General features: G+C 43.6%; 2 protein-coding genes across 7 annotated transcripts in view; one reads left to right on the forward strand and one right to left on the reverse strand.

The window, feature by feature from the left end:
- Positions 1-289: 289 nt before the first annotated feature.
- Positions 290-23629, forward strand: PDIA6 (protein disulfide isomerase family A member 6). The gene is made up of 13 exons (NM_001206345.1): positions 290-414; positions 5386-5527; positions 9096-9153; positions 9601-9727; positions 12018-12124; positions 14275-14405; positions 14809-14923; positions 15661-15801; positions 16563-16647; positions 16792-16864; positions 20993-21151; positions 21884-21980; positions 22614-23629. Exons 1-13 carry the CDS (start codon positions 396-398, stop codon positions 22680-22682), a joined length of 1323 nt encoding a protein of 440 aa, NP_001193274.1. The 5' UTR covers positions 290-395; the 3' UTR covers positions 22683-23629.
- Positions 23574-26036, reverse strand: part of ATP6V1C2 (ATPase H+ transporting V1 subunit C2) — a 60646-nt gene continuing 58183 nt past the window's right edge. For 5 of the 6 annotated variants that reach the window (XM_059891133.1, XM_059891131.1, XM_059891130.1 and 2 more), the window contains 2 exons: positions 24099-24231; positions 23575-23846 (listed from right to left, as the gene is read on the reverse strand). In XM_059891133.1, coding sequence (XP_059747116.1) covers positions 23757-23846; positions 24099-24231 — 223 coding nt within the window. In that variant the 3' untranslated portion in view covers positions 23575-23756. Of the gene's footprint in view, positions 23847-24098; positions 24232-26036 lie in introns of all 6 variants that reach the window. The other variant, NM_001083653.1, reaches the window with a different exon arrangement.

Raw genomic sequence — 26036 nt, forward strand, 5'->3', positions numbered from 1 at the left:
GGATCCGAGAGAAAAACAATACTAACGACTTTACTCCCAAAAAGAACAAGTACGGAAAAGCAGGGCTGTGGGTACGTGAGGCACAAGGGTGGGGGGCGGGGCGGACAGCTGGTTTGCCCCGCCCTCCAGCGAGTCCCTCCTTCCGCCCATCACCCCCGCCCCCGCAAAAACCCAAACCGGTAACCTCTACCCGGCCGCCTCTCATTGGCTATGCAAATGAACGAAGTCTGCCCGGACCAATAAGCCGCGGCCACGGCTTGGCGAGCGTCTTCCGGCCCGCCTCTGCCGCCCCGCCCCGCGCTTACCTCGCGAGCCGAGGGCGGTACGAGGGGCGGTGGGGGCGCGGCGCGGCGGTGAGGCGGCGGCTGGAGTGTGTGGCGGCGCGGGCGCTCAGCATGGCTCGCCTGGTGCTTGGTAGGCTTGGGCCTCCTCGTCTGGGAGGCCGGGGGGTGAGGTGAGGGGAACAGCCTGAGAGGCCCGGGGAGCAAGCGGGCGCCTGGCCTTGCCCGGGCCCCGCGCTGGCGAGGAGGGTCGCGGGCCGGGTCCTCGCGGAGAATGCCGCAGAGGCAGCCCCGGCGGCGGTGGGGGAACTCCGCGAGCTGAGACTGTCCTTGACCCGAGCTTCCCCTCCCCTGCCCCCACCCTGCGCTGGCCCTCCAGCAGACGTGTGGGGCGCGCGGGAAGGTGAGGGAGCCCTTGGCGGGGGGCGACCGCATCCCACCTGGGCTGGGGTGGGGGGTGGAGCGTATGCGCGAGAGAGCCCCGAGGCTGAGCGCGAACCCGGGGCGCTGGGTTCAGCCCCGAGCCGGGGTCCGAGTGCTGGACGCCGGGCTCTTGTGAAGGGGCGGGCGGGGTATGAGCGAAGGCCGGGAGCTGCGATCGAGCGCCCCGAGACCGACTATGGCTCGTCCCTGACCGTGGCTGGGTATTGGGATGGGGGTGGGGCACCTGGAAGGGGGCCCTTGTTCTGGGCCTCGAGTGTTCGGGGGGAGTCACAGGCTCCTCATACTGCAGCTTGCCCTCACCACCTGTTTTATGGAATTCCCACTTGTGAAAAACCTGAAATATCAAAACCCAGTCCTGAAATCGATCAGAAGTTTCCTTCAAAGGCCCCAGTACCTTCTTAAAGCGGGTTTCACGATGTAAGAGCGCTTTAGATGTGATTGAACTTTTCAGAACTAAATCGAACCCAGACTAAGGTAAATGTCTTAGCGACTTCAATAGTGAACGGAGGATCCCCTTCCTTCCCTGGGCCCTCTTGGTCCCAGTCAAGGCGCTGTAACAGTGGGTACCTGAGCACGCTGGTCCAGAGAGCAAGGTATGGGTCCCAGCCTCGGTCCCCCGAATCTACTAGCTAGGTGACTGGGAGCTAGTTACTTAACCACTCTGGGCTTGTACTCCCTAGCGTTGTTCTCGGGATTAAAGAATTTGTGTATATATGTGTATATATATATACACATATATACACACCTAAAGAGAGAAAGCAAGATAGAAATACTTGCCGTATTACTGTAGAGATAATAGATGAGGAGCTAAAACTTAGTTTCTGTTTAGTTGCCTGCAAGTGAATTCAGACAGGGCTCTGAGAGCATCTATGATTCTTTCAGTTGACTCATTTTAAGGTAGTCAGCCTTTTGGGGCGCCCTCTAGGTTTCTAGATGACTTTTTTGGGACCATGTACTCTTGCTAGCAGGTGAAGTACAGAGAGGTTACTGATGTAGATTTATAGCATCCTTAACTACTGTTGGGGAATAGTGGGAGGCCACAGATGGCAAAACCATCTGCTCACAAAGCTTCTAGATACTTGGATGTTCCAATTTCCCATTGGTGCTTGTTATCAGTGAGTGGAATGACCATGTGAATATTAGAAACAGATCATTATCGATCAACATTGACCTACTCTTATCATTTTAAGTGGCCTGAGTGTTTTTGTAGGAGGTAGTTACTGACTGCTGTTATTGCTGTTGGGTTTTGTACACCTTTTAATGCTTTTGGAGTAGCATGTTTGATTTCTTTCTGACCCTACTAGGTCTTACTGCCTCTTAAAGAATTTAGTTATTGAACCTTTATCAAGACATTACCACTGATACCCATTATAGTGGGAGGGTGCTCTTGTGAGATCCAGGCCGCTTTATAGAAAGTTACCAAAGTCCAGCACCATTACTAGAGGGAAAAAAGCTGAAGTTTATGTTATACTGAGTGTCATTAGGCATGCCTGTCTTCCTACCACATTCCTGAGGTGAACAATTAAACAAAAATCACTGTTTAATGAGTGAAACAGTCATTAAAACATCCTGTAATGACTCCAACCTTCTTGGAACAGCATGAAGAGGAGAGTGCCTTCTTCATTGTTCCTCCCGATTGACAGGAGAAGAGAAAGAACCTGATTCCCCTGCACAGTCTGTAGAATGCCCCTTCTGGGGTTTACTCCTGCAGAGTCCAGTCCTTTGGTTAAAATTTGGGGATGGGTACCTAGTTACTCTTTAGTTATGTGGCCTTAGGCAAGTTATCTTTTCCGTGTTTCCATTTCCTGGGCTAAAAATGGGCATGATGACACATACCATGTAGAGTAAATGAGTTAACGGTATGTAGTGTCTTATAAGTGTTATTCTTAGTTGAGGTGTCAATTTTTGGAGGCTAGTTAAACAGATACATATACCACAATGGTAGCCATACCCCATCTCCCTTGTAAGATTTTTTCTTAGGGAAATAATCAAATTTATTTGAGAATAAATAGAATTTTTAGCATTAGCCTCTTACTAGAAAAAAAATATTGAAACCATCGAATTATGTCAGTAGTGGATTAGGAACATGATACAGCCATTAAAAATGGTTACATGGGGGCTACTTAGTAGAAAATGTAACTTATTTTGAGTGAAAAAGGTTACAAAAAGGAATGTATAATAAGATGACATTTATATAAAAATTTAAATCTCTGTATGATGTAGAGAGATGTCAGCTACAATATCTACCAAAATATTAATAATTCATTCTAAGCAGGACTGTTGATAGTTTTTTTTCTTGCTTTTTTTTTGAAAATTTTGCAAGGAGCTCAATATATTGAGTAAATAACAATTCATACAGATTTTTTTCTTTAAAGAAGATAAATATATTTAAAATCCATAGAAGATTTTCCAAGACCAGTTTTATTCTCAAGCTTACTGACAATTAGGATGGTCTCTACTTAGGTTCTTGATTTACTTGCTTTAGTGAATGTGTCCATCTCTGATCTTTTCTGCAGCAAAGAAAAGATTATTAAGTGGCACCACCCAATAGAAATATAATGCTAAATTTATGTGGTAACTTAAAATTTTCTGGTAGCCATATTTAAAAGACAAAAAGAAGTCGGTGAGATTAATTTTAATATATATTTATTTATCCATTATATCTAAAATATCTCGAGGAAATCAATATCAGAAATACTGAGATAATTTGCTCTTTTCCCCTATCAAGTCTCTGAGATTCAGTGTGCTTTTTATACCTCCAGCACGCCTCCCTTTGGGGTAGCCCCGTGTGGCTAGTGGCTGCTGTATTGACCTGCAGTTATAAAGGGAGCCTCTCTTTGGTTGGCTTGACCTCCGTCCACACTCACCCTTCCCCACCTCTTGAAATGGAAGAGGAGTTCATCCTGTGGCAAGATACCCCTCTCTCTGACTCTGGGTTTACTCCCCTCCTCGTAATTCAGGCATTTTGTTCCATTATTCCCTGTAGTAGTCTCTGCTGCTCCACATATTTCTTCCCTTCATACTCAAATCACTCCCATCCTTGAAAAGAAAACTTCCTTTTATCCCACATTGACTTGGTGTCTCCTGCTCTTTATAAGAAACCTATTTTAAAAGATACTGTATTGTTTTCACCAGCTTGTTCCCTCCTGCTTTCTCTAACCTTGTGCAGCCTGACTGCTGCTTACTTTTGCTTCTCTACCATGACCGCCCAGGGCCCCTGGGGACCTCTCTGTCATTATATATCCAGTAGGCAGTTTTCAGCCGTGGCTTCTTGACCTCCCGGTAGCCTTTGTTACTGTAATTCATTTCATCTTGCCCTCGGTTTATGTGAAACCACTCTCCTGATAATTCTCCATCCCCTGTTCACATTGCAGCCAGAAGACTCTGTAGAAAGCAAATCTGATCATACCCATTGCATGATAACCTTTAGAGGCATCACATCACTGTTAGTAGAGTTTGCAGTGAAGTTCCTACAATGTGGTAGAGTTCACGGTGAAGTTCCTACAGTGCTAGTCGTATTTGTAATTCCGATGCAGTGTTCTCAAGCAGTGTGATTGTTATTCATGGCCATGGCATGCTAAACCTTTTTATCTTGAGAACTGAAAAGACAACATGGTCTAATTGATAGAGCTGGAAATAGGAGTCAGAGCTGCTCCACCAGTTTTAGGTGTGACTGTGGATGGGCCATTTAATCTCTATCTGCAAGTGTTTCCAAAATCAGGATGATTCCCACGTTCTAGTTAGTAGTGCTGTGAAAAATCAAGTGGATCCAATGTATTTGAAAGCGATTTGAAAATTCAGAATGCCTTAGTGGAGGATTGAGCAACATAACAGTTGACATCAATATGCACTCATTCTTGAAGTTTATCATTGGGTTATTTAAAAAGTTCCACATGAAATCTAAATCCTGTCTACAAAGTAAGCATATGAAATTGTGACTAAGGTGGCATATGAGTAGCCAGAGAAATATATTTGGTCCACAGGGTGGCTAAATTGTTAATAATGCAGTAGACTGTCTGCCCTCCCTTTGTCAGTTGTTCACGTGAACCTTCAGAGCTCATCCAGCAGCGCTGTGAGTGCCTGATGATATGCCATGGATAACGTTAGTAGCAAGAAAGATACTTAAAAAAAAAATCATTGTCCCTAAGAGAGTCACAGTCTAGTCAAAGAGTCAAATAATTATTTTTCCCGTCAAAAAGCTTTAATAAAAATAGCATGCTAATAATGCATTTGAATAACACAAGAAATAGTGGGTGGATTACCCAGGGTTTCAGAGTTGGATGGAACGTCCCAGTTTTTCAGCACCCTTGCCCAGAAGATGGCAGTAATAGTCCTGCCTCATAGAGTGTGGTTGTACAGAATGAAGGTGTTAGCATAGGGAAGGCACCAAGAATAGTATTTAAATCTGTTCCCAACACAGCTCAAAGAGATGAGGGTGTGGGCCGTCTGTTCCCTTCTTGTTTAGCACTGCCCCAGAGAGAGTAAAATCCCAGGAGCTCGAACAGTAGCCAGGCTGAAAGTGGGGGAGTGGAGGAAGGAGGGGGCTAGGAGAGAGCTGACCCAAGCTGTCCTCTGTGTGAACGGCCTAGGTTAGGTGAAAAGAACTTTTCCAGTCAGAGCATGAACCCTGCTATTGATGGTACGTTTCTTGTCATTCCAGGTCTGATGAGCTGTACCCTCTTTATAACAGTTAATGGTCTGTATTCGTCTAGTGATGATGTAATTGAATTAACTCCCTCAAACTTCAACCGAGAAGTTATTCAGAGTGACAGTTTGTGGCTTGTAGAATTCTATGCTCCATGGTAAGTAATTATGAAATAGTTGTCGGTTGAGCCATCTTGTTTACCTAATTTACTGATGGTTTAAAAGAGGTAGAGGACACATCCAGGTAATGCGAATGAAAAGAAATCTCATAATGGTAAAAAGTAAAAGATATAAGAGGGAAAAGGTTGATTGACTATTAGAGGGTGCAGAGTTTGAGTCAGTTCCAGAAAAATGCTGGAAGTAGCTAATAGTTGCAAGAAAGAAGGAATTTTAGGAAGACACACTTAGCTGGTCTTTAGGACAATGTAAGTGGGCTGAAGATAAATTCTTCTCTTGCTTTGCATCTACTTCTGAGGGGAAAAAAGAAACCTTCTGCAGTGAAGATACAACTGCGCAAGTCACTTAAATGTGGGCTTTTCTTTTTCCCCCAACAAATTTGTACTCCATTGTTACACAATTCGCTGTGGTTGAATCTGTGGATACAGGGGGCTGACTAGAAAGTTACATGTGGATTTTCGACTGCAGCAGGTCAGCAGCACCTGTAACTCTCCTTATTCAAGGGTCATCTACACGGTCAAAATACACAGTATTGCACTGCTTGTTTATGTAGTTGAAATACTTACTGAAAACAAAACCAAAGCCCCGACAAATAAACGTGTAGCAACAGATCAATGGAATCAGTGCAGAATAGGCACGAGACTGTCACTGCTACAAACTGCAGGTGACAAGCGCCTGGAGGAGGTGGAGCACCACCAGCTGTATCTGCAGGCGCGCTGGGTGCTGACTGGAGGTCCAGAGTGGTCCTCGGAGAGGCAAGGCGAGTAGTGAGTGGAATTCATGCAGACCTTCCTTGCACAGGCACTTTTTAGGCAATGCCTGATGAAAGGTTTTCCTTTATTGCTTTTCAGTTTTTTCTTTGGAAAAAGAAAACAGTTTTAGAAACTTAGTACCAGTTCAGTGTAGCAAATCATGGTGAAATCCTTTACTTTAAAAGTTTAAGTTACTACATTATGAAAATACTGTTCATCTTAATACCTTTCTTTTTATTCCTTTTGTTTTTCTTTGTTATCCAAATAAGAATTCTGTATAGATTCGTTCATTTTAGTAAAGGTACAAATGGCAGTTCTACAGGCTTAATATTGTTGAATGCCTTTGTATGCAGCTTTTATAAGTTTGATATTTTTTGTCATTTATGGCATTAGTAATTTACCTTGTTTTGGGGGAGCTGCAGTATATGAAAATATACCTCATTTCAAAACAAAACCGGTCAGCATGCTTGAGAAGGTTCTGGATCAAGTAGTTAATTATTATTGTTAACTGGCAAAGTTTTGCTTCATAGTGTCCTGGATGAGAGAATGTCTCATTAGAGAGTGTGCTTTTAACCTCTCAGTGTGTTTGAACTTTGGCAGCTTGGTGAAGACTATGAGTTCCTCCTAAGAATAAAAGTTTTACATGCATAGAATAAAAGCTATGGGATCACAAAGGAAACCTGAAATATTGGAATAAGATTATTAAACTATCAAAGTAAATCTTGGTATGGTTTTGTAGTCCTCATTTACAGAGACTATAAATACCAAGGTCCAGCAGTAGATTTTAACAGCTGCTAAGTCGCTTCAGTCGTGTCCAACTCTGTGCGACCCCACAGACGGCAGCCCACCAGGCTCCCCCGTCCCTGGGATTCTCCAGGCAAGAACACTGGAGTGGGTTGCCATTTCCTTCTCCAATGCATGAAAGTGAAAAGTCAAAGTGAAGTCGCTCAGTCGTGTCCGACTCTTAGCGACCCCATGGATTGCAGCCCACCAGGCTCGTCCATCCATGGGATCTTCCAGGCAAGAGTACTGGAGTGCGGTGCCATTGCCTTCTCCGATTTTAACAGCTAGCTACCATAATTCTGAAATGGTGATGAACGTAAATGATGTTGAAAGAAACTTGCACCAACTATAGTGGTGGTGAGAAAATAGCTGTGATTTTTATTTTTGACAGAGTCACAAGTACTAACCCACTATATGTTATTACTGTTTATTGAAAGAAATCCTAAATTTTAATTATAAGTTAATGAAAATAGAGGATTTCCCCCCCATCAAAGCTTACAGAGCCCTTAAGTTTTTGTCCACTAGCCCTTTGGAGATCCGTGGACCCCAGTGAAAAACCCCTGAATTATAGGGTATGCTGCTATATTTATATTTGTGGCATTTTGATCTGTCTTTATATTGCTTAACGTTGAAATTACAGGGTGTATGTACTCTGAAAATCTCTGATTTAAGTCCTACCTTCGTTAGAACAAATTGAAATTAAAGAGGCACAAAGTCCTGTAAAATTTTGACTCCTCGATTTCCAAGTAGCTTACCTGAATAGCAAAATGTACTGTGTAGGTAGTGGGTAGAATCAGCATTTCAGGGCACTTTGCTGAAAGATCTTGACTTCTAAACTATTGGATTATGCCTAGGCCCCCATGGAAGGTGATGTTACATACTGACTAAGAGCGTGGGATCTGCAGCCAGGAAGACCTGTCGGGCAGCTCCGTCACTGGGTGACATTGGAAGGGTTTCTTACCTTCTCAGGCTCTGTTTCATCATCTGTAGAATGAAAATGACCACAAAGCCTGCCTGCAGGGTGGCTGTGCTGATGAAATGAAATCCTGTGTGAAGAATGCGCTTCATGGTCCTGGCACGTGCATTGGCTCATTAGGTGCTTAGAGACCTAATTAGAAGAAAATTGACTGTTTAAAAAAGGAAGTAGTCACCTGTAGTTAAACTAGCTATGCTGTCTTCATACATGGATATTACACAGTGATGAAAATAATACAGCTGTCTGTAACCTGGATGACCGATAGGTTTTTGTATATATAATTTCTTTTTAAAGCACTTGTCTGTGTGTTACATTTCACAGTAATTTTTCCCAAGTACTAGTACCTAAAAGATGAAGAATATTTTTCCTTGTGTGTCACTGTCTCACTCTTCTTGTTCTTTTAACACCACCTTGTGGTGTCAAGGTTTTCACTCCTTAGCCTTACTGACTTGAGATTCCATGTGCCTTTTAACTCCACAAGCTGCCGTGGGAGCTACAGAACATTAAGACGCAGGCCCCACAGATCCAGGCTCTAAAACAGTCGTCTCATCTATAAAGATGAAAATTCTGGACTATATCGGGGCTATAAAACCTTAATAGATTGAAGAATCACTAGTGGGACTTATTAAAGACAGGTTCCTGAACCCCTTCTCTAGGAACTCTGATTCCTTGGGGTCTCAGAATCTGCATTTTGCTTAGCATAGACCTCAGACCACACTTGAGGCACACTCGGCAAGGTAAACACTGATGTTCCCCCTCAGAGATGGAGTTACAAATGATAGTATTTGTTTAAACCGTTTAAGTATAATTTAACTCAGCAGTAATTTGGAAGGTTTTTTATTATGATTTTTTAAAAAAAAGGATTGTAGTGAAATCACAACAGTGAGCTCCTTCTGGTCGCCAATCATGTCTTTTTTTAGTGCTGTTCTCCCTGAAAGCCCCTACCCCCAGTCCATGGCACTCAGGAGACCATTGGGGAGTGTTTCTCGAATTGGAATCAAAGACTGACTGTTTCCTTGTATTTTCATCCCCCGCAAGGTGTGGCCACTGCCAGAGGTTAACACCAGAATGGAAGAAAGCAGCAACTGCCTTGAAAGTGAGTTTCTGGGATGTTCATGCTCACCTGTGTATGTTGAAATAAGTTTAAGCAAATGGGCTTAATGTACAGTAGGAGGTCAGTTTGCATGTTGAAGCCCAGTACTCTTGTTCTGCTTCCAAGATTATGTAGGGAACAAGGGGATACTGTACATTCTAATTTTTGTCTTGTCTATTTTCGTTAATTCTGTTTCCCAGTGAAGTGGCATAATTGTGCTTAGTCGGGCTATTTCTGGGAGCAGCTGAGTTTCCTCACAGGCTGACTTGCCTGTTGTCCAGTCCTCCATTTAGGATTGATTTCCCAGGCTACAGCTGTCATCAATTCTGTTGGCAAATAGGACCCTGCCCTTTATTATCTCATCTCTGAGTTTGCATCATCAGATGATGGGTTCTTGTGGAGTCTGCTCTGGTTGAAAGAAAAACAGATACTCCTTCTGTGTTTCCACAGGATGTTGTCAAAGTTGGTGCAGTTGACGCAGACAAACATCAGTCCCTAGGGGGTCAGTATGGTGTTCAGGGATTTCCTACCATTAAGATTTTTGGATCCAACAAAAACAAACCAGAAGATTATCAGGGTAAGAACTTTTCCTAATTACTTCATGCCCTTGGTTGGAATTCTAATGAGTGGGTAGGACCAGATAGAGAACCTGGGATTCTGTAACCTATTGGTCCTGCTGCCTGCAAGTTTCTCACCTGCCTTGTGCCTGAATTTCCTGATCTGTGATTTCCTACATCATCTGAGTTGCTCAGAGATTAAACGTGTCAAACAGGTGAGAGGTTTTTTTTATTATTATTGTTTATGCTAGCTTAGACCACATGGTCTTAGCAATGGTAGAGTAGTGATGTTTTGTGCTTTCCTCTTTCTCGTTAGTTTTTAAAAAAAAAATACTAGTTACTCAATATTTTATCTGGAGAAGGAAATGACAAACCACCCCAGTATTCTTGCCTGGGGAATCTCATGAACAGAGGAACCTCACGGACTACAGTCCATGGGGTCACAAAGAGTTGAACGCAACTTAGCAACTAAACAACAAGAAGATATTTTACTCATTACTTACTGTTTAATAAGTTTCTATAATTATATAGTATTTTTAAAGATCTGCAAGTGTTTTCTTGCTCCAGTTGCTCATCCCTTCACTGTTAGGAGTTCGAGCATAAGAGTGGGAAAAGAAAGTCCTGTAACTGGAAAGTCAGTTTGAACTGTTGATATTACCGTGGAGTGTTTTGCCCATGAATCTTCACGTCTTGTAAACATATATAGTATTTGAATTATTGAAGCTATTATTTAGTCTTTTAAACTGTTGATAATGAAGGAGTCCTGCATGTTCTCCTTTTTATAGATGAGGTAGTTGTATCTGCTGTGAGTTACTGAAGCAGCTGGAGAGGACTCTGGCTCCAGACTGTCAAGACTTAAATGTTACTTTAGTCAGCTGTTCTTTTATAGAGTTGGCCTGTTATTTAAGAGGTCACAAATAGGTATCCTATTGAAGATAGCTCTAAAACTCCATAAAACAAAGTTTCAATTTTCTTAGTAAACACCTGCTTTTCTGCTTTGGAATATAATTTTTTAATTTTGCTAATTTGTGAAAATTGAATGTTTATAGCAGGGGTTAGCATTTGGTCTGCTGCTTGTTTTTGTAAATAAGTTTTCAAAACACTGTCATGCTTTTTCACTGGTGTTGTCTATGGCTACTTCCACAGTAAGACAGCAGAGTCAAGTGGCTACAACAAGCAGTGTGGCCTGCAAAGCCAAAAATAATGACTGTTTGATCTTCTGCAGGAAGAATTTGCTCACCTTTGGTCTGGAATGCGAAAACCCTCTCTTTTCCCCTAGTGTATTTCTTGATTTGGTGTACTTCTAGGTAGAGATTGTTGGGAAGGGCACTAACTCAGAAAGTGGGGTGTCTGCAGTAGATAAGGAGCAGAAGGCTGTTTTTATGTTGAGGTCTGCCTGCCTGCCTATCTTAGTAATCGACATGCTTGGTCACTACATCTCAGCCAGGATGTAGTAGACGATGATCTGAACACACTCTTGAGTGCTGCTGTGCTGTATTTTCTTTCTAATGTCAGGTCTGAAGTGTTAGAAGTTTTTATCTCTTCCTGGGCAGTTTGATTGGAAAACTCTAATAAAGAAGAAAGAAAAAACTTTCTGAAGAGATTTTATTAGTTTTGCCTTTGAACTCTGATAATTTCAAGGCATATATTGTCCACTTTCTTCTGAGTAAATCAAGAGTCTCCTGACTTGTTCTTGAGCACATAGCTTTTGGTAAACTTCTCAAGGCTGTTGTCACTGTTGGAAATACAGGGATTGAAATTAAGAGCAAGTTCAGCTACAGAACCTCAAAGCCCAGAATAACTGTGTTTTAAACAAGGTAGAAGGAAGTAGGTTGCTTTCCAGTTTCTTAGCTTCAAATGCCTCGTATCCTCCTTTGTCCAGTCCTTTCTGTCCATTAATCTCATTTAAATAGTTTTTTCCATTCCCCTCATTGGTACTTTGTGTTTAGAAATTTATCCTGCTCTGTTAACTAGATAACCTTTTAAATCTGTGTACATGTTACACATTCAGTAGACATTGTAGTGAACTGTTCTCAATAGTAGATGGTGTTTGTGGGTGAACGGAATGTCCTTGTTCACACTAATAAACCTAAAACTGAAGAAGAGGAATTAGTTTTCCCAGGGTAAAGTTTAAGCAGGAAATAACATCCTAGAAGAAACTGGTCCTGTCTTAAAGACACTCGAGTTGTTAGGTCTATTTGAACACCAGATGAAGCTGACAGACATGTCTGTTCCAGTCTTTAGCTAGCATCAGATATAGACACTCAGCCTGCCCACTGCTGTTCACCTGATGCCCCTATCTCCCTGCAGGTGGCAGAACTGGTGAGGCCATCGTGGACGCTGCCCTCAGTGCTCTGCGCCAGCTTGTGAAAGACCGCCTTGGCGGCCGGGGCAGTGGCTACAGCTCTGGAAAACAAGTAAGTCTCTGTATAATGTCAGTTTTTAATGTGTGTCACGATCTTGAAGCCTGATTGTAAACTGGGCATGAAAATGGAAGTCGCTCAGTTGTGTCCAACTCTTTGCAAGCCCATGCACTAGTCCATGGAATTCCCCAGGCCAGAATACTGGAGTGGGTAGCTGTTCCCTTCTCCAGGGGATCTTCCCAACCCAGAGATCGAACCCAGGTCTCCCACATTGTGAGCAGATTCTTTACCAGCTGAGCCACCAAGGAAACTCTGCAAAGAAGATGATTGTTTTTAAAAGTGGTTTAAATTGGTGGACTTTGAGTTTAAAAAATAATAATAAGAGGAGATTGAGTCAAGTGACTGCAGAGGGAGTCAGAGCTGCTCGTGTGCCCACTGAGGTCTCTGTTCCTAGCCAGTCGGCCCTGGGGTGTCCACCACAGCTGAGCTGCAGGCCAAGAACCAGGCCCCGCAATGGCTTCCTTAGCCCTGGGCCTAAGTAGAAGAGTTGGAAGACAGCAAGAAAGAGCTTCAGGCCCCAGAAGCTGAACTTGGGCCTCCATGGTGTTTGTAGTTCCAAAGTGGTGAGAGGGAGATACGCTCTCGTCCAGGGCAAACACGGATGAAATTTGGATGGCCTCTTGGCCTGTGTCTGGGGCAGTCAGGCTGAAATCCCTGGACGTTTTATTCATACATAATTGGATAGAGAGCCAAGGTGGTGCTAGTGGTAAAGAATGCCTGCCAATGCAGGAGACACAAGAGATGTTGGTTCAATCCCTAAGTCAGGAAGATATCCTGGAGTAGGAAACGGCAACCTACTCCAGTATTCTTCCCTGGAAAATCCCATGGACAGAGAAGCAAGCCTGCTGGGGCCAGAAAGAGTCAGACACAACTGAGCATGCGTGCACACACACACATACACAGTTGGATAGGGAAGAAGATTCCTGTTCTATAGATGGATATATTAGATCTCCTTGTATGAAATGTGGATTTTAACCATGATGTACTTATGTTTTTGTGAAAAGGCATTGAATTCTTCCTGACACATGCAGGCACATCTCATTGTATTGCACTTCTCAAATCATTGCATTTTTTACAAAGTGAAGATTTGTGGCAACCCTGCATCAAGCAAGTCTATCGGTGCCATTTTTTCAATAGCGTCTGCTCATCCTGTCACATTTTGGTAATTCTTGGAGTATTTCAAAAGTTTTTTGTTATAATTATGGTCATCTATGATCTTTGATGTTGCTATTACACAGAAGTTTATGACTCGCTAGAGACTCAAATGAGGGTTAGCATTTTTTAGCACTAACATATTTTTGAATTAAGATATTTATTGTCTTTTAGACATAATGCTATTGCACACTGAATAGACTACGATATGAAAATTATAGGCTACAATATAGTGTGAACATAACTTTTATGTGCACCAGGAAACCCAAGAAATTCATGAGTTGCTTTATTGCGATGCTTGCTTTACTGCAGTGGTCTGGAACCAAACCAACAGGATCTCCAAGGTCTGCCTGCACACATAATAAAAACAGCCCTTCACTCCTAGGAGACCAGTAAGAGTAGCTTCTTTATACAGACCTAGCTTACCAGAGATTTCATGCCTTTTTTCTCAAACTTAAGACATTTAATGAGCACAGGTTGTCTTTCCAACACTGATGGCTTTTCATCCAGGCAACAGAAAGCATTATATCAATTCTGACTGCTTTATAGGTTTAGTATTAAAGAAAATGCTTTGAAAAGATAAGAGGGTTAAGTGTTGTTTTTAGCTTTCTCAAGTAGTAGGGAGTTTATCTGAACTGTAGGTATCCAGGATGAACCAGTGTGGTTCTGAATGAGAACAGTGTTACTACGGTGGTTCTGTGAGCCACGCTGGGGTTTCTCTTAATGAAGGTAGCAAAAACAGAGTTCAGGTGCACGTTAGATGTGATACTCAGTGTACTGGTAATTCTTTGAAAGTAAATACTGTTTGCCAGGTAAAAAGAATAATAATACTAAGGAATGTTCCCTATCTGGGTAAAATAGTTTTCACTTGAAAGAAGAATTCAAAACTTTGTTAAGATGTAGAATTGATTATTGCTATATGTATATTTAGAATGGTGATAGTGTTCTTTTTGGCCAAGTTGTAACCTAAGGTTTAATGTCACAAATGACAGGGCAGAGGTGACAGTTCAAGTAAGAAGGACGTGATTGAGCTGACAGACGACAACTTTGACAAGAATGTCCTTGACAGTGAAGATGTTTGGATGGTTGAGTTTTATGCTCCCTGGTGTGGACACTGCAAAAAGTAAGTGCTTTGTACCAGATACTTTTTTAAGTCATAGTGCTTTTAGTCTCTTCACCTGGCTCACTTCTGAAGAGCTGAATCAGGTCATAGGTGATCCCCAAGATGTTCTCCCCCAAAGTTCCGGCTCTATGTGAATGTTAACCCTCAGCATTTGTGCCGAGTGTTTCCTCTGTCATGTTTTCAGAGATGAGCAGGGAGCTGGCATCCAGGGTTGGGAGGGGCATGATGGATGAAGGATGGGGAAGTGAATGTGGGAGGGTGGGGCGTCACAGCTTTCATAAAGCTGCACACGGAGTGTTTCCCAAGTGTGATTTCACTGGACTGGATGGAAATGTGCGCAGCAGTTAAAGTATGTGTGCCTAGAGTTGGCATACCCTTTTAAAGTGCAGGGTGTTTTCTGTAGCCTAGAGCCAGAATGGGCCGCGGCCGCTACAGAGGTGAAAGAGCAAACCAAAGGCAAAGTGAAACTCGCAGCTGTGGATGCCACTGTGAACCAGGTTCTCGCCAGCCGATACGGGGTGAGTGTGCTTGGGAGGCTGGTTTCTCTGTGAAACACGCTGCTTTCAACTGTCACTCCATCGTGTATTCCTGGCTTCCCTAGGAGGTGGGAGGGGAATTTAGCCATTTTGTAATGAAGAAATGAAATCATTCACTATCTTAACCAGTAAATCTGGGACTGAAGACTTTTGAGGTTTCTTGGTTTTGCTTTCAGCATTGCACTGCCTATGGGCTTAATGTGACCCCAGGCTTTCACAGGTTACTCATACAGCTTCTGAAGTTGGTCCCTTTGTTCTCGAGCACATATATTACTATATTGATGTATGTCCAGCGGTTGAATTAAGATTTGGCTAAGCCTGGCAGTGAGACTGTTAATATCCCCTGACTGATAGACCATGCTGCCCCTTAGACACTGATGCAGGCCAGGGAGTGTTTTTGTTAGATTAAATTACCTATAAAGTAGTTTTAGCCATAAAGATCATCTTATTTATTATTAAATATTAATTTGATTTCTACTCTGATATTTTATTTTGGGGGCTTCCCTAGTAGCTCAGTGGTAAAGAATTCACCTGCCAATGCAGGAGATGTGGGTTTGATCCCTGGGTTGGGAAGATCTCCTGGAGGAGGAAATGACAACCTACTCTAGTATTTTTGCCTGGGAAATACCACAGAGCACAGCGGGCTACAGTCCATGGGGGTCGCAAAGAGTCAGACATGACTTTGTAACAAACAGCAACAAAATTTTAATTTTTAATAGATTAGGGGATTCCCTACAATCAAGATATTTCAGAAAGGTGAGTCTCCTGTGGATTACGACGGGGGACGCACGAGATCCGACATTGTTTCCCGGGCCCTTGATCTGTTTTCTGATAACGCTCCACCTCCTGAGCTGCTTGAGGTAAACCTTTTCATCTCCTGTACTAAGGAGAGCTTTTCCAGTCTGATGAAAGACCACACTAAAGCAGTAAAGACATTTTCTGTCTTTGCCAGTTAGCTCTTTCTCTTTTTTAAATTGTTCTCTTCAGAGTGTTTTTGTACTTTCAGATGGGGAGAACTTGTCTTGTAAATTGGCAGCTTTTCATAACTTTGAGTACGAAAGTAATTGCACTGTAAGCAAAAGGTACCTTCGCTTCATTAAAATTAAATCCAGTCTTTCATTTATCATTCTCAAAATAATAGCTAACATTTATTGAGCACCTGGCCATGTGATGAGCACTGTTCCTTTATGTAGATTTTTCTCATTTAATTCTCCTGTGAACACTTACAGGTGGATACTGTTTTTATCTCCATTTTGCATATGAGGAAGAAGCAAAGAAAGCCTCAAATCCATGAGAATATATAATACATGTTAATGTCTTTCTTACCTGTCTAAACAACTAAACGTCAGAGCAAGGCTGTGCCCAGGCATCCTGATTTCAGAGACCATGTGTGCATACAAATGGCTCACCCCCACTGCAGATAGATGGCTAAGAGATAAAAACGGAATTCTCGTTCGTGTTTCTGTAGCACACACAGGAAGTATTATTTGGGAAGAGCCTTATCTAGCTCTTGAATTACTTTGCTCTTCAATAAGCATGACGGTGCCCAGTCTGTTCAAGCAGACCTGTGGGTTCTGTGTCACATGGTCTTCCAACACCCATTGTGTTCTGGGCCCCGCAGATCATCAACGAGGACGTCGCCAAGAAGACGTGTGAGGAGCATCAGCTCTGCGTCGTGGCTGTGCTGCCGCACATTCTTGACACAGGTATGGCCAGTGGGGGCTCGCTCTCCATTAGTTCTGTGCTGCCTGCTCACTTAATAGATGACACTTAATAGAGAACACTTAATAGATGGAATTACTTTACCAACTCCTTTCTTTTTACCTGTAAAATCTTTGTCTTTAAATCAGGAGCTGCGGGCAGAAATTCTTACTTGGAAGTTCTTCTGAAGTTGGCGGACAAATACAAGAAGAAAATGTGGGGGTGAGTTATCAAACTGTCCCAGGATCGTTTGGGAAGGAGAGTGTAGTGCTGCCTGAACGTGGTTCCCTCAGTGTTTCCTGTAGTCCGTGTTCCTCTGCTCACGTTGGTGTGTTTTTTGTTGTTCGTTGCTAAGTCGCATCCAACTCTGATCCCATGGACTGCAGTACGCCAGTCTTCCCTGTCCTTTGCCATCTCTCAGAGTTTGCTCAAACTCATGGCCATCGAGTCGGTGATGCCATCCAACCATCTCATCCTCTGTCATCCCCTTCTCTGCCTGCCTTCAGTCATTCCCAGCATCAGGGTCTTTTCAGTGAGTTAGCTCTTCACATTAGATGGCCAGGGTATTAGAAATTCACCTTCAGCATCAGTCCTTCCAATGAGTATTCAGGGTTGATTTCCTTTAGGATTGGCTGGTTTGATCTCCTTGCTGTCCAAGGAACTCTGAAGAATCTTCTCCAGCACCACAGTTCGAAAGCATCAGTTCTTTGGCCCTCAGCCTTCTTTTGGTCCAACTCTCACATCTACATGACTACTGGAAAAAAACATAGCTTTGACAATATGGACCTTTGTCAGCGAAGTGGTATCTCTCTTTTTTAATATACTGTCTAAGTTTGTCCTAGTTTTCCTTCCAAGGAGCAAGCGTCCTTTAATTTCATGGCTGAAGTCACATTTCACAGTGATTTTGGAGCCCAAGAAGATAAAATCTGTCACTGTTTACACTTTAAAGTGATGGGACCAGATGCCGTGATCTTAAGTTTTTTGAATATTGAGTTTCAAGGTAGCATTTTCACTCTTCGCTTTTACCCTCATCAAGAGGCTCTTTGGTTCCTCTTCACTTTCTGCCGTTAAGAGTGGTGTCTTAGGTATCTCCCTATCTAATGTTGATACTTCTTGCAATCTTGATTCCATCTTGGGATTCCTCTAGCCGGCATTTCACATGATATACTTTGTATTTAAGTTAAAGAAGCAGGGTGACAATATACAGCCTTGACGTTCTCCTTTCCTAATTTTGAACCAGTCCTTTGTTCCATGTCTGGTCCTCACTGTTGCTTCTTACCTGCATACAAGTTTCTCAGGAGGCAGGTAAGGTGATCTGGTATTCCCATCTCTTTAAGAATTTTCCACAGTTTGTTGTGATCCACACAGTCAAAGGCTTTAACGTAGTCAATGAAGCAGAGGAAGTCCCTTGCTTTTTCTGTGATCCAACAGATGTTGGCAGTTTGATCTCTGGTTCTTCTGCCTTTTCTAAATCCAGCTGGTACATCTGGAAGTTCTCGGTTCATGTACTGCCAAAGTCTGCCTTTGAAGGATTTTGAACATGACGTTGCTGGCATGTGAAATGAGCACAGTTGTATGATGATTTGAACATTCTTTGTCATTGCCTTTTTTGGGATTGAAATGAAGACTGACCTTTTCTAGTCGTGTGGCCACGGCTGAGTTTTCCAAATTTGCTGGCATATTAAGTGCATCACTTTCACGGCATCATCTTTTAGGATTTGAAATAGCTCAGCTGGAATTCCATCATCTCCACTAGCTTTGTTCATAGTGATGCTTCCTAAGGCCCACTTGACCTCACACTCCAGGATGCCTGGCTCTAGATGAATGACCACACCCTTGTGGTTATCCAGGTCATTAAGGTTTTGTATAGTTCTTCTGTGTATTCGTGCCACATTGTCTTCATTCTGTTAGGTTCTTGCTGTTTTTGTCCTTTATTGTGCCCATCATTGTATGAAATATTCCCTTGTTACTCCAGTTTTCTTCAAGAGATCTCTAGTCTTTCTCATTCTATTGTTTTCCTCTATTTCTTTGCAGTCTTCACTTAAGAAGGCTTTTTATCTCCCCCTTGCTATTCTCTGGGACTCTGCATTCAATTGGGTTGTCTTTCCTTTTCTTCTTTGTCTTTTGCTTTGCTTCTTTTCTCAGCTATTTGTAAAGTCTCCTGAGACAATCACTTTGCCTTCTTGCATTTCTTTTTCTTAGAGATGATCTTGGTCATCACCTTCTGTACAGTATTATATAGTATCTCCATCCATAATTCTTCAGGTACTCTGTCTACCAGATCTGATCTCTTGAATCTGTTCATCACCTCCACTGTATAATCATAAGTGATTTGGTTTAGATCATAGCCAAATGGCCTGGTGGTTTTCCCTGCTTTCTTCAGTTTAAGTCTGAATTTTGTAATAAGGAGCTCATAATCTGAGCCAGTCCCTTCCAGTCTTGTTTTTGCTGACTGTATAGAGCTTCTCCATCTTTGGCTGCAAAGAAGATGATCAGTCTAATTTTGGTATTGACTATCTGGTGATGTCCATGTGTAGAGTTGTCTCTTGTTGTTGGAATGGAGTGTTTGCCATGACCAGTGTATTCTGACAAAACTGTTAGTTAGCCTTTGCCCTGCTTCAGTTTGTACTTCAAGGCCAGACGTGCCTGTTACTCCAGGTATCTCTTGACTTCCTACTTTTGCATTCCAATCCCCTGTGATGAAAAGGACATCTTTTTTGGGTGTTAGTTCTAGAAGGTTTTGTAGGTCTTTGTAGAACTGGTCCACTTCAGCTTCTTTGGCATTAGTGGTTAGGGCATAGACTTGGATTACTGTGATGTTGAATGATTTGCCTTGGAAATGAACCAACATCCTTCTGTTGTTTTTGAGATTGCATCCAAGTACTGCATTTTGAACTCTCTTGTTGACTATGATGGCTACTCCATTTCTTCTAAGGGATCCTTGCCCATAGTAGTAGATATAATGGTCATCTGAATTAAATTCGCCCATTCCAGTCCATTTTAGTTCACTGATTCCTAAGATGGTTGATGTTCACTCTTGCCATCTCCTGCTTGACCACATCCAGTTTACCTTGATTCATGGACCTAACACTCCAGGTGCCTATGTAATATTGTTCTTTATAGCATCAGACTTTACTTTTACCACCAGACACATCCACAACTGAGCGTTGTTTCCACTTTGGCCCAGCCTCTTCATTCCTTCTGGAGCTGTTTCTCCTCTCATCCCTGGTAGCATATTGGACACCTGCTGACCTGAGGGGCTCATCTTCCGGTGTTTTTTTAGTATATAAAAATAATTACCACCTAGGAAGAAACAAATCAACGCAAGTATCTTATTTGTACCATGGTACACTTTTTTCTTATAGGAATCATGTTCTAATGGTGGTTGGAGTCCTCGGCTAGCAAGCAAAAACAATTAGTAACAGCTGAATTCTAAATTCTAGCACAGCCTTGAAGGCTAGATAAAGACAGAAATAGAGGCATGTTTCTTTACCTTCTTCTGCGTGAGGGCCGGACGTTGGCAAATGTTTAGAACAAAGCTCGTCTCTTGTTTCCACTGTATCATCTTTCTGCTCTATGTACTCCATCTCCACTGCTGTCCCAGGTACCACGTGGGTACAGGTCTCACACAGAGGCCTTGCACAGCCTCTCTTAGTTTAGCGTGTGCTTGCAGGAGGCCGTGTGCCCAGGTTCCTTGTCTTTCACCCCTGTATGAGTAGAGGGAGCTGACGGTGGGCAGCCTTCGCAATGCAGTGGCTTTTCTTGTTGGGGAGCACGAGCCTAGGGACACGGGCTTCAATGGTTGCAGCATGTAGACTCAGTAGTGGTGACAATGGGCGTAGTTGCTCCGCGCCATGTGGTGTCTTCCTGTACCAGGGATTGAACCTGTGTTCATTGGCAGGCAGATTCTTAGCTACTGTGCTACCCACGAAGTCTGGTTGAGCATTTTTTACATGTGTGAATTATGACATATCCTTAACTTTTTTTTTTTTTAAAGTTGTTACGTGCCCAAAGAACATCAATAACCCCAAATGATACTGATAGGATTTCAGGTAACAGAGAAAATTCATCAGGTTTATTGGACTGGGAGGAGAAACGGTCCTGTAGGTAGACCAGTCCATTTAGGGTTAGGGTGTAGGAAACAGGAGAGGAACCAAGGTTACTTAGGAGCACATCTGGAACATGTTATTTAAAAAACTCATCTTTAGTTTTTGATTTTTTTTTTCTATACCCATCTCATTCTGTAAATGATTTGATGTGTAATCTTTTGTTCTTTAATTAATGTCTGCTAATAGGGTTCTAATTAATTCAAAAGGGATCTTTACCCTAAAAATCAATCCACTTTTCTAGGTGGCTGTGGACAGAAGCTGGAGCCCAATCTGAACTAGAGAACGCGCTGGGGATTGGAGGGTTTGGATACCCTGCTATGGCAGCTATTAACGCACGCAAGATGAAATTTGCTCTCCTAAAGGGATCGTTCAGTGAGCAAGGCATTAATGAGTTTCTCAGGTAACGTCTTCCTTCTTTGAGTTGTTTTTGTTTTGTCAAACTGTTTACTTGGTTCTTTTGTGGTAATGGTTCCAAACTAGATTATGCTAGAGTATGCAATAAGTGGAGTAATTTTCTCTTTCACATTTCAGAGCATAAATGTACATAAATTAGAGCTTTGGAATCATCTTCCTGTGCAATGGAAGTCTTTTACTTAGCAAGTGATCCTACCACTTTTCTCCTCTCGGGCCCCTTTGCCATCCTGTGCACTTGGCATTGAGCCATCCTGGGTACCAGCCTGCGTGAGTCTGGTACCCGCAGGGTCTGACTGACTGTGCGGAAGCCCTCTGTTCTGCCCATACAGCAGTTCAGGGAATGGTGGGAAAGTGACTCCCTGGCCCAGAACTTGGAAAGTGGCCGTACTGAGAAACCTTCTTGGGTTCTAAAGTTAGTGTGGAATTTTGTTAATCAAGTATTATTCTGGTCTAACCCATGTCTAGATCAACTTTGATCGTTTTTTACTTACTTGTATTTTGGCAAGATACGTTTGCGCTGTTTTTCAAATTGCTGGTAGTAACGGGCTTTATCTGCTGCCAGAGCCTTCCTCAGGAATTGCATTATATTGTCATACAGTGACATTGTTGTGCCTGATGGAAAAGATAGTTCGTGAAGTACTTCTCAGGAGCAAAGAGTAGTTTCTTCACTGGCACCAACCGTCCATTGTTAACACACATCTTCTCATCTTCCCCTCAGGGAGCTGTCTTTCGGGCGTGGATCTACGGCGCCTGTAGGCGGTGGTGCTTTCCCCACCATCAGCACCAGGGAGCCCTGGGATGGCAAGGACGGCGAGGTGAGTCCTGAGGGCAGCTGAGCCATGAGCAGGACTCGGGGCTTCCGTCCTGCCTCTGACTTTCCCGACCCAGCTTTGCTGCTTGTGACCCAAGTCCCCTCCCTCAGACCTGAGCTTTGACATGAGCCTGGCCTTGAAGTGTCGGTTTCTTGGGCTTGTAGGCCCTTTGTCCCGTCCTCCCTGTCGTCGGGTGCAGCACTGGATGTTCATGCCTCAAACAGCCGGAGAAATTCACTGAGGTTGCTTTCCCACCAGCCCTCAAGTGAACATTTAACCTGGAATTCAGTAACTCTGAGAGAAGTGCAAAATTCAGGCTTTGAAATTAAATATATTCCAGTACATTTCTGCCCATCCTCCACAAAGGACAAGTTAAATCACTGTTAGTTTTCTCTCTGTACTGATAGGCAGGGTTAAAAGCAGGAGCTGGGTGAGCAAAAGCTGTTGTGCTCAGAGCACTGCTAGAAGTGTACTGCTCTGTGACGTGAGACGTCAGACTTCAGCGTCATCCTCCCTGTGGTTCTACATAGACCCTGCAGGCCTGACCGTGTGAAGGGAGACGTCAGACTTCAGGGTCGCCTGCCTGTGGCTCTGTGTAGACCCTGCAGGGCCTGACCTTGGTTTTCTGTCCCACAGCTTCCCGTGGAAGATGACATTGACCTGAGTGACGTGGAGCTGGACGACCTGGAGAAAGATGAATTGTGAGAGGCTCCACAAAGACTTCAGCTTTCTTTTCTTGGGAGCAGATTTTCCTGTGGTGAAGGAACGTCCTTTCCAGTCCAAGGAACCTACCAGTGGCCTTTTTAACCGAGAAGTTAACCCTTGACTGGTCATTTGAAAACACTGCAACAGTGAACTTTTGCGTCTCAAGAAAACAATGAAAAATTCTATGAATTGTCGTAGCCAGTGAAATGAGTTGTATCCTGTCAAGTAATATTTTGAAGAAAACGGATGGGCTGTTGAAGCGTTTTTCTCTCCCTCTGACTTGCTGCTTGGATGTTCTTGGAGGCTGTTTCTTACATACAGGTTTTTTAATGTGACCCTTTTCATTTGAATATTAATAGCTTTTTTCCATTAAAGAATAAAACAATATTTTGGACAATGCCAATAAATGTATGAAATCAGTGTCCACATGGTAAATTCAGAGTGTGGTGTTTAGCCTGTACATAAATATTGTGAAGGGACAACCTTGACGTCTGTCCTCCCTATAACCTGCGGCTCACGTGACACCGTCTGGATGCCTGCTGCCACACAGGTCTTACCTGTGACCCACAAGGCCAGGTTCCAGCTGTAAATGTGAAATGTAAAGCGAGTTTATATAGAAGGATGAAAAACAGTGTGGATCGTCAAGTGGGAACTGCCCTCCAGGCCGTCTTTTGTGTCTGGGCCTCACCAGCAACTACTAGGGGAAAGAGCTGGGTATACACTTAGCCCAGGGTTTTTGATATGTTGTTATTAAACCCTCACAGCATGTCTCGTTAAGACATGAAGTACAGTCGCAGGCTACCAATTGATAGGAAGTCCCCATTCATGTGAGACATTCAGAAAATGGAACTTTTGAAATACGTTAGAATATAAATGAAGAGACAATTCAAAGGACTGAGAACATTTCTTTACTGTAACTTACAAAAAATAAATACAACTGTCTCTAATCTTTGTGAGCAATTTCTCTAAAAATCTAAAATCTGTAGGATACTTAAATTGTTCTCGGGCTAGAGGAAAGAAGTGTCTGCAGTAGTTCACAGGGATACTGAAGTTTAGCGGTACCAGGTCATCTTTCTAGTCGAGAAGACTAAGGTCGATGTGGAAGTAGACGTAAGGAAAGTAGTCTTGGTTGCTGAGTTGGAGTCCAGGGATCTCCACGGATGCCTGCAAAAGATGTCACGTTAGTGCATAAGCTCATCTCGTTTTGTTTCCGTGTGAGGAAAGCTCTCTAGGCATTGGCCGCAATTTCTGCCTGCCACAGTCCACCCCAACTCAACGCAGTCTCTTGTTAACCTTTCACATTTGTGAAGTGTAGATTTTTCTAATAGTCTGGCAGGTACCGTTTTGGGGGAATAGCTCCATGTGGAGAGGCTGACCTTACTGTAAAAGGCAGCTTTCTCTGGATGATATACCTACATCCAATATACTTGCAGCTGCAACTTCATCCAGATGCCTGAAGACGGAGTTCAGAACCTGTCGTAAACGTTTGGTGCATGACTTCTTATGAGGCTGGAGGAGAACCGCTTGGAAGTTCACTGGCAATCCATACCTGTTGAGGCAGAGCAAGTGTGTAACGAGTTACTGCCAGTATGGGTAAAATGAACCTGACAGTAAATCCTAGTAAGAGTGAAACATCAGCCCACACAGCTTAGGAGAAGAAAACTCAGTTGAGCAGAATGTCAAGGGTCAGGAGTGAGGCTAAATATTAGATCTTTCTGCATAGAAAAATCTCTACAACATGCTCAACAGCTTCTGATGGTGACAGTCTTTGACTAAGAGCCAAGGGGTCCCTTGGGTATGTGTGATTGTCAGGTGGTAAGGGCTCAAGTTGAGGCCGTCCAAAAAATACTTTGACTCCAAAGCCTTTGTCTAAAATGCAACTTAGTGGCTTTACTTTTCTCCACTGAAAGACCAGCACACACAGATGTGGTTTATCAAGATTGTTCATTCCTTTTGCCGAGTTTTGGGTGGACAGGATTTTAAATGGACTGTGGATGCTGGTGTACATGTAAAAACCACTTGCTGGCAGCTTTTCCTATTGTGTTATCTCAACAACGTATTTACACTGAGACTTCCCTGCTGGTCCAGTGGGTAAGAATCCGCCTGTCAATGCAGGATACACGGATTCCATCCCTGGTCCAGGAACATCCCACCTGCCACAGAGCAGCCAAGGGGCTGTGCGCCACAACTACTGAAGCCCGTGGGTCTAGAGCCCGTGCTCGGCAACTAGAGAGTAGCCCCTGCTCTCTACCATTACAGCAAGCCCGCGCACAGCAATGGAGACCCAGTGCAAACAAAAATGTTTACACCGAGTACTATATTAAGTAAATGTGCATCAAGTTCCTCTGTCCATGGGATTTTCCAGGCAAGAGTGCTGGAGTGGATTGCTGTTTCCTTCTCCAGGGGATCTTCCCGACCCAGGAATCGAACCCGGGTCTCCCGCATTGCAGGCAGATGCTTTACCGTCTGAGCCACCAGGGAAGCCCATATATTAAGTAAATGTGCATTTTGTAATGGGTCAGTGTTTTAAATATATATATATATACTACCAGTGCGCAAATGCTTGGATATTCAATACTTACCCATGCTTCACGCCCGAGTCAGGCATGTGAAAGCTGGCCTCGAGATGCCCTTTTACTGCCTAACCTGTTAGTATTACTTCGTTTTTATTTCACAATCAAGGCTCATAAACTAGCCCCTGACTTTCCTGGTCCTCATTTCTGGCTGTTAATGGTGCAAAGTGTTCACTCAAGTCCTGAGGTCTCCTAGTGGGTCTATAGAAAAGTAAAATGAAAGGGCCATTTGTAATTGCCTCACTGTAACCAAGCAAGGCCTTAGGACACTGAGCGAGCGGGGCCCCACCAGAGCCAAGAGGAGGAGGGCCACAGGGGCCGCTGATGCTGGCAGGGAACAGCAGGAGCCCCTGGGCTCGATGGGGTGAGAGGATGGCCCAGCAGACACCCTCATTCCTTCTCTTGTCGTCCAAGCTCCGGCTACCCAGAGGACAACGAGTAGAAGGTCGTAGTGCTTCCTGGAGAGTCCCTGTCGCTTGAGTGAGTAGTGGCTCTCACCCTGCCTTCCCTCCCGAACGTCCCACCCCACTCCCATTCCCTGGGTAGAGACCCCACCGCACACCCACGACCTCACCAGCACAGCTGACCCTGCCCACCGCAGGGAAGTCCAAGCACCAGACTTCAGACTTCTCAAAAGGTGACAGTCACTGATGCAGAGCCCAGGGCACATGTGTGTCTGGAGACAGCATTCCAGCTCACAGACGCAGTAGCCAGATCATCACTCTGCCACCCTCCGACTGGGCACCCCACCACGTTCATCGCCAGATTGCTCTGGGAGGCT

The sequence above is a fragment of the Bos taurus genome, chromosome 11 (genome assembly GCF_002263795.3).
Source record: "Bos taurus isolate L1 Dominette 01449 registration number 42190680 breed Hereford chromosome 11, ARS-UCD2.0, whole genome shotgun sequence".
Classification (NCBI taxonomy): Eukaryota; Metazoa; Chordata; class Mammalia; order Artiodactyla; family Bovidae; genus Bos; species Bos taurus.